Source organism: Camellia sinensis, chromosome 13 (genome assembly GCF_055761805.1).
Source record: "Camellia sinensis isolate YWXY chromosome 13, ASM5576180v1, whole genome shotgun sequence".
Lineage (NCBI taxonomy): Eukaryota > Viridiplantae > Streptophyta > Magnoliopsida > Ericales > Theaceae > Camellia > Camellia sinensis.
Genome location: NC_138973.1, coordinates 137,764,934 through 137,773,734, shown reverse-complemented (window position 1 = coordinate 137,773,734; position 8,801 = coordinate 137,764,934). Strand labels below are relative to the sequence as shown.

The window sequence follows — 8,801 nt, the reverse complement described above, 5'->3', positions numbered from 1 at the left end:
TCATTGTGAAATTTTATGTGGAATTAAGCTTAATTAAGTGAATCCTATGATTATGGATGCATATCTATCTAATAAGAGAACAATCTGTCACAATTATAATGTTTGAATCAGAAATTGGAAGCCTTAGAGGCTTAATTATCTGAAATTGATTTTACATTTATGATTAGCATGATTTTTAGGTCATAGAATGATTTTCTGTGAGATTTCAATTAGGAATGATTAAACTAATTAAATTTTGTTTTTACTTACCTTTATATATGATTATGTTCTTTGCAACTTTGACTTAGAAGCTTCATTTAAAAATATCTCCTGAGTGCAAATTGGAAGAGGAAAATTAGAGAGGGTTTGAGAGGAAGTTCACGAAGAAGATTGAGGAAACTTAGTGAGGATTGTAGAATTTGAGCTTAAGGTATGTAATTCTTACTTTTGTTAAGCCCTCTTGATAATTGAGTGAGAATTCTTTACAGTACTAAAGTGGAGGTTATAATTAAAATCAAGGGTGTGTGTGTGTTCTTGTCTAATTATCTTTGTAGATGTATTGGTAATCTCAAGCTTGTGATAGGAAATCTCATCTTTCCCTCTTGATTTTACTTGTTGTGTGGGGTTTATTTACATACCTAGATGATTATCTATATATAACTATATATATATAGTTGGAACCAAACATGATTTAATCATGGAGAGGGTGAGTTGTGTATGTGTAGTGGAAGGTGATGATCTTGATTGTATTTTTAATGCATGTTATGGTGCTATTGAACTATCATATTGTCCTAAATTTATCTATTTTGGCCTTGTCTTAAGTGTGTCAAGTGGGTGTTTTTGGTTGATTTTCGGACTGCCAAAATAGGGCCACGGCCGCACGTGCGGAGGTCATGGCCACACGTACGGAGCACCACCGCACGTGCGGACAAGAGAAAAAAATGAGAATTACATTATACTTTTGGCCACTCGTGCGGGGAAGGGGGACCGCACGTGCAGTCCATGTCTGCTCGTGCGGAGGGGACTACCGCACGTGCGGCCCAAAACGGAAAAAATTGTCTGCTCTGTTTTGCATGCTCGACCCTTTGATATTTTTAAAATAATTTTTTTGATGATCTTGGGGTGGTTGTAAATTCATTCGAAGCGTAATGACTCAGAAAATGATTTAACAAGAAAAAAAAAATTAATTTGTGACTTTGTATGTGTGTAGGACACGCTTCAGGAGGAACTAGTGCTCCGCCACAACAATGTGAGTAGTAGTACTGTAGTGGTACACCGTACTTATCGCTAATGATTACCATTAGCATTATGTTATCGTATGTTATCGCATATCAATTATGTTAACTTATATAAATGATTGAAGGAATGTGAATACTTTCATATGACTCTGGAACTCTGTACAACTCTGAAACTAGTCTACTCTGATGATATCTGGGCCTATGGCCAATCTGTGAAATCTGTTAAGCCTATGGCCATTCTGTATAATCTGTTAGACTTACTAATTTTTGGTATGAAACAAAGTGCTGTACGGAACTAAGTGCTACAGTGTGAGTCACCTCTAGAATCCGTACGAGACACCTCTTGGGTTCATACATGCATGAATTGGGCTTGAGGCCGTTTTGCATTCTGGGCTTAAAGCCACTCTGTTTAAAGACTGGGCCTAAGGCCGTTCTGTATATCTCTGGGCTTAAAGCCACTCTGTTTGAAGACTAGGCCCAAGGCCGTTCTAAAAGTAGTACAGAATCAGATTAACCATATGATCTCTGCATTTATATACGCTTTGATGTATATTATAATTTAACTTGAACATTGAATTGTTTAAGTACTATTATTCACTGAGCCTGGCTCACTTTGTGTTATGTCTGCCTTTGTAGGTAACCAACCGGGAAGTTAGTCCTAACCCATGATGCCCGTTCTCTTTTGTCAACCTCTGTATGTCCAGGCACTAGATGAAGCCGCTTATTTTTTTGTGGAGTTTTGTTAAGCTGTTGGCTTGTACTCTAATTGTCTGTCTAAGGTTGAATGTACATATCTCCCCTAACCTCCAATGTTTTTGTTATATGCCCAGTCATGGGGCTGGGTCTGTATATTTGTATGTATATAACCGATGCTCAGGTGTATGTTTACTGTGTATTATTCACCTGTTGCGATGTTTGTGATCTTGGCATGTTAGTGGTGTTTAATATGATATTTTACTGTGTATTATTCACCTGTTGCGATGTTTACTGTGTATGTTTTTGTTATTTTATGATATTTAATACTTCCATTCAGGCCCCATATGTTGTGTATATCGAGTTAAGTGTCTGTTTTTGAATAGGTCATGCCCAAACTTTTAGGGGCGAGTTTGGGGCGTGACATTGTGTTTCTATTGAAAATTATGAGATGGGTTGTTGTTAAATTTTTTTTTTTTTTTTTTGGGCATTACAACTTGATATTAGAGCTACCAGATTTGAATATTTTGGGATCATAGAATGTGGTTTTTACCATAATGGGTTTGTCTCGCTAGATAATATTAGAAGTAGACCTGGTATGCTATGTGACAATATGTTTATGTGACTAGATGAGTATGGATTTTGGTTCCCAAGATAGTGATTGGATCTACGAGTTTCTAAAAGTTATAGTGATTCCGATTTTCCCTTTCTGTATTTGTTGTATTCCGGACTTTGGTCCCTTGGAGTTGGTGGTTGTGTACCTTGTTGTCATCCTTTAATTCTGTATGTTTGAGTTTTGGGATGTGTTGGGTGTGTTTCGAACAGGTAGGTTGAGTTTTGGTCTCAAAATGTAGTTGCCCAGGTTTTTGGTGTTATGCTAGAGCAGGACATTCTACGCTCGATCGGAGTTTTGGTTTTTGGTTTTCCACTTGAGCGGGCCTTCTTGCGCTCGAGCGAGGTTTACACACTCCCAGTATCTCGTGCCTTTGCAAAACTTCTGCAGGTGTGTTTTTCACGCTTGAGCGGGTTTCCTTACGCTCGAGCGGGTCTCGCTCGAGCGGGTATCTTGGCGCTCGAGCGGGTAGTGCTTTGTCTGTGAAAGTTTTGGGAGGGGGAAATCTACACTCGAGTGGATTGGCTTTCGCGCTCGAGCGGATGTATTTTATTCTTGTGTCTTGGCGCTCGAGCGGGCCTTCTTGCGCTCGAGCGTTTCCAGATTTTTGTGCTTGACGCTCGAGCGTTCTATTCTCCGCTTGAGCGGGTTATGCGTATAACAGAGGGCAGCTGGGCACTTTTGAATCACTTTTTACACTTCCTCTCTCTCTCTTACTTTCCCAAAATCGATTTTGAGAGTTCCTTTCTCTAGAATCTCCCTTCTCTCTTAGGATTGATCTAGTTAGAGTGTTCTCCTACCCTTTGGCCTTTACAAAAAGTGTGTTGATCGTCAAGGGCTACATTTTGATCCGAAAAGATTGAAGTTTGGAGCACTTTGAATTTCTTCATCTTCTCCGTTTGAGCTCTAACTCCGAGGTAGGGATATCCTACTCCTCCTTATGAGCTTTGTCTTTAAAGTTTAGCATTTTGATATGTTGGGGATTGTTGGGTAATTTTGAGAAAGTTTGGGTCTTTGTGTAATTTTACAAAAGATGGAGTTTTATTTATATAAGCCTATATGCATGTTTAGCATGGAGAAATGAGATAAATGTGGTTATTGATAGAAATGGAACCTTAGGGTTGTTTTTTTAATTATGGGAAGTGCCCTAATTACATTGATGAATTAATTTGAGAAATGAGAAGTTGAATTGAGAATGTTGAAATTGGGAACGTATGGGATTAAAGGGTGTAGTTGGATCATTTATCACTCACCTAGTTGAAATGTTGATATTTTATCCATTTGGTGCATTTATTTTCTGTTTAGAAATAACTGCTTTGGGCTATCGGTGGAGGATAGTCTTGATTGTTGTAGACAATGCATGATGATTAGGCAAACTAAAACTAATCGATTGAGTATGCTATTGAGTATAGCGGTTGGAATAATACATTAACTTTATGTATTGATTGATTATGTATATGATCTATGTTTATATACATTATGTGCGGGAGGAGATAGGGGATGTACTCCACGGTTTAGGGGAAGATAGGGGATGGACCTCTAAACCGGATTTTGTGTGACATTGATACAGCACTACAATGTGTATCAAGTGTGGATTATGGAAGTGTTTGAATTGATTTGATATAGCACTAAAATGTATATCGTTATCAATTGTGAAGTATAGAAGTGTTTTTATGTGTTATTGACATAACACCAAAATGTGTATCCATCATGAATTTCAAAAGTGTTTTAAAGATGAGTCTTAATCTCATTAAGTTATTTGGCTAGGTTCTAAGCCTTGTTTTCAAACTCAAAGTTGGGAAAGAAATGGGAAATGAAATGTAACATAGACTTAAATGTCATGAAACTGTAACGTGTTATAGGCGGAAGTATAAGTGTGGACCATCTATCGAATGCTGTTATTTTAGTCATTGTTTATAGTTGGTTTAGTGTATTTCTACTGGGCTGTGGCTCACCCAATATGGGACAACATTTTCAGGTTCAGGTAGCATGCCACCTCCAAGGACATAGCTTGGGAGGCTTGAGACTGTTGAGCTGTTTTGTGTTTTTGATTGTATTACATGTATATCAAGCCAATGGCTTTCTTTGTATAGAGTTAGTACTCTCTTTTTGTAACCAAGTGTTGACTTGGAAAGTTGTAAGCCCATAGGGCATTTACTTTTGATGTCAACATGTAATACATTTTGTAAAGACTACTCTGATGGAATATATATTTATGCTTTATTCACTTATGTTTAAGCATGGTATTGTTGGATGATTTATGGGTTTATTTTGAGGGCATTACAAAAGTCCTATTAGAAAAGCACTTGATCACTGCTTATTCTAACTGGAACTCTAGCAATATTGCGGAACAATTAATTATCTGGGAAGGCAATTCGTTTGTGATTATGTGACTCGGTGCTTATGTGAAGTGAATTAATTGTTGTCTACTTTATTAGGACGTGAGTGAGTTAGTGTAGACACCCCACTTTGACTACCCTTAAGACTTGGGCACTTCATTCTGAACACCCGATGATGAAAAGTTGCACGATGCAATCATTTGAATCTTCAGCAAAGGAATTTAGATTCAAGCTCTAATCCCAACCTTACACCCCATTTTGACCAAAATGCTTTAGACCCTTAAAAATCCTCATTTCAAATTTAGGACCCAGCCGTGTGAATTTTGGTTCGGCTGTGGGTATTTGGGTCTGGTTGGCTCTCAGTAGGGACAGACAGGATATATGGCGGGATTTCGCCAACTGGCCTTTTTTTGAAGATATTTTCGATGAAAATGTCTCAAATTCTATAAATAGGCCCTCTTCCTTCTGAATTGAGAATTAGGAAAAATTTCCAAAAGCCGTAAGGTTTTTGAAAGCTAAAAAGACTCCCCTTCCTTTGAAAAAGCTCTTTGACCTCTATATCACCTTTTAGTTATAGATACACAATATATACACCATTAGAGCTTGTTCTTGAAGCTTTTTGCTAAAGTTTCAAACTATATTTCAAAAACTTAAGGGTGTTTGGAATTAAGTTTATTAACTAAGAAGATCTTCCTCTTTTCAAAGAGATGAACTTTAAACCTTTTCATCATCTTTTCTCCTACTCTTTTCCTCTCTTTTTTTTTTTTTGTTTTTTTTGTTTTTGGGTGAATAAGACATTAAATAAAGACAGAAAAAAAAAATTACACATCTACAAGGGGCATGCCCCAAGCCCTAGCCAAACTATACAGGCAGAAAACCAAACCGAGACTAGCCTAACACAAACTATGACCAAACATACCGGAGAAACTAGCAAGATAAATAGTCCAAAAGAAAAAATCCAAATCAGGAGTAAAAAATTTAGATATGTTCATGGCCCCCATACTAGAAATATGCAGGCGATTAACACAATCCAGATACCTCGGAACCTGATTCAAAAGAGGACACACACAAAAGTATTTGTCCCATGCACAGCCCGCATAGGTAGGCCAAAAGAAAATCATCCAAGTATAAAAGGAAAGTAAAATTAAATAAAGACAAGCTTTACACTTGAGGCGCCTAAGGTAGCCCTCACATGTTGTTGCCCGCTCCCAATTGTCAGCAGAAAACTCTGCCAGCATCTGCTCATAACAGCAAACCACCCAAACACAAGACTCCCAGCAATGAACCTTTGTGTGGTCAGTACACATGATCAAGAACCCAATGTAGATCAGCAAAAAGGCGCAACATGTAGCCATTCCAAGATACCACTTTCCTTCAGACAAGCACAGGAACAAGATCCAATCATAAACCTTTATTACTGCACCACCTTCCATGAAGACAAACTATTGAAGATCATCAACATAGATGGATGCCATATGGTCAGGAGTTAGTAGAACCTGCAAAGGGGACCTCAAATGAGTATAACTAGCAGAAAGGAACCACCACTCCATAAGAAACAAAAAGAAAAATCCCACAGTATAGATACTCTCATCACTCAACCCACAATTTAGGAACTCACACCACTCAATTATAGCTTCCTTATCCTGCATATAAAATTTTACAATATATATAAACATTAGTGAAAATTTGTGAGGGCTACAAGTCACTCAACCCACTATCAATGTTCAGTTATAATGTATTCCTCACATCACTTAACCCTCATGCTAGATAGTGTAGCAACCACCAAAGACTGCACAGATTAACAAACAATTAGGAAATACACACTTTTGCTCTCTATCACTCAACCCTCATATGGTGAACTCATATCACACAGCAGCCATCCTATTACGGCATCCATGGGGCTTCAAAATAGTTTCAGGCAGATTCCATTGAGACAAAAACTAGTTGTCACCTGTTGATCTAAAGAGATTGTTAATAGCTAACAATCTATATCTCACCATGTGAACAATGGATTTGATAACAACCTCTTTAGGTTTAAATTCGTTGTTGAAGATTCTATTATTTCTTTCAATCTAGATATGGTACACAGAGCATTGTAAAGACAGACATAGAATATTGGATCTCAGTGAGTTGCCCTTGGTCTCTTTAGTTAGCAAAGAAAATAATTTATGGCCAATGAAGGCCAGGCCAGTTCACATTACATTTAGATTTAATAGCATGCCAAATTCTAGAAGAAAATATATAGTTAAAGAAGAGATGAGAGTGACTTTCAGGAATGGACTGGCAGAAAGGGCATTCAGAATTAGCTGCCATGCCAAATTTATGCAGCCTATCACCAATATTCAGTCTTTTATGAAGGCAATCCAGACAATAAAACTAATTTTAGGAATCCTATTAGCTCCCCAAATGAATTTGTGCCAGGCTACTTTATCAAACTTACTTCTCCACGGATCCCAAGCAGAATGGATAGTAAACTCACCATCAGAAGTAAGCTTCCAAATGGTTTGATCACTTCTAGAAGGATCAAGTCTGCAGCTACTAGGAGTAGAGGATATCAACTCCTGAATTTCCCAAGAAGAAGGGGTAGGCCACTTCCAAGAAGCAACATTGACAATCTGACTCACTTTTTTCTCGCTATTGAGACAAGAGTCATATAAAATCCTATCCCCAAGTTTATTCCATAGAGGTCCAAGTGGATGCCAGTTATCATACCACAGGAAAGTCGACTCACCTTTACCAATCTTGTGAAAGATAAGAGGAGAGACATCATTCCTAAGGGACATGATCTTCCTCCAAACCCAGGAGGGGTCATTAGGAATTTTAACTTTCCAAAAGCTTTTGCCTCTAAGTAAGTAAGATTTAACCCATTGGCATCATATAGATTTCTCCTCCCCAGAGAACAAAAACCAGATGTGTTTAGCTATGGCAGTCTTGTTCCAAATCTCAAGAGATTTAAACCCCAGACCACCCTCATTCTTGGGGGCACACACCTTATCCCAAGCAATTTTAGCACTATGTTTCTTGAGCTCAGTGCCAAACTAGAGGAAAGCCCTAAGAATACTCTTAATTTCCTTAACAACCTTTATTAGAAGAATGAACAAGGAAGACCAATACACTTGCATAGAAAAGAGGATGGTTTGAATGAGTTGGCCTCTGCCAGCATAAGAGAGTACTCTGTGGGTCCAGCTTTTAACCCTCTTGGTTATCCTATCAGTAAGTTGGGTACAATCAAAGGCTCTCAACTTTGTTGTAATGAGAGGAACAACAAGATACTTCATAGGGAGATTGCCAACATTGAATTTGGCAATCCTCAAAATAGACTCTTTCAAATCCTCACTATAGCCAGAGAAATATATATTACTCTTGCTAAGGCTAGGAGTAAGGCCTGAGAAGTTTTTAAATTCCATAAGACCTTCCATGAGTAACTTAACAGTGGACTCATCACCTCTACTAAAAATCATAAGGTCATCAACAAAATAGAGGTTAACAATCCTAGTTCTCTCACACTTCCAATGAAATTTGAATTGAGGGTGAGTAGACTTCTCAGCAAAAATCCTCACAAGAATTTCCATGGTGTAGACGTGCCCGAACGTCTCGAGCTCCGTGCGCGAAATGGCACGAAATCCGTTTCGTTCCTTAGCTTACTAGAGTTCGGACTCAATGTCATGGTTTTGAATCTAGTCTCGCAAAGTGCAATGCAAGATTGATAAATCACCAAAGAGTCCAAATCCAACAAATCGTTTTGGAAAACTGATTTTATAAAGAAGTGCCAAACATGGACTGCTTTGCCAGATACAGAGTCGCCACCTAAATATTTTGTTTTGGAAAATTTATAAAATCCTGACTCGTGCCTAAGGCCACCTGTCCGTCATCACCAAAGCTGCCTCGACTCGGGAACTTGGGTACGAGAGGGGAAGGTCATGCAATGAGCACCCCCAC

General features: G+C 38.2%; 1 protein-coding gene across 1 annotated transcript; it reads right to left on the bottom strand.

The window, feature by feature from the left end:
- Positions 1 to 7,900: 7,900 nt before the first annotated feature.
- Positions 7,901 to 8,434, bottom strand: LOC114260530 (uncharacterized). The gene has a single exon (XM_028200676.2). The coding sequence runs from the start codon at positions 8,432 to 8,434 to the stop codon at positions 7,901 to 7,903; it is 534 nt and encodes a 177-aa protein (XP_028056477.2).
- Between the last annotated feature and the right edge of the window lie 367 nt (positions 8,435 to 8,801).

Bases quoted from the DNA above. Each gene is read 5' to 3' on its own strand.
- LOC114260530 (XM_028200676.2), bottom strand. From the start codon at position 8,434: ATGGAAATTCTTGTGAGGATTTTTGCTGAGAAGTCTACTCACCCTCAA.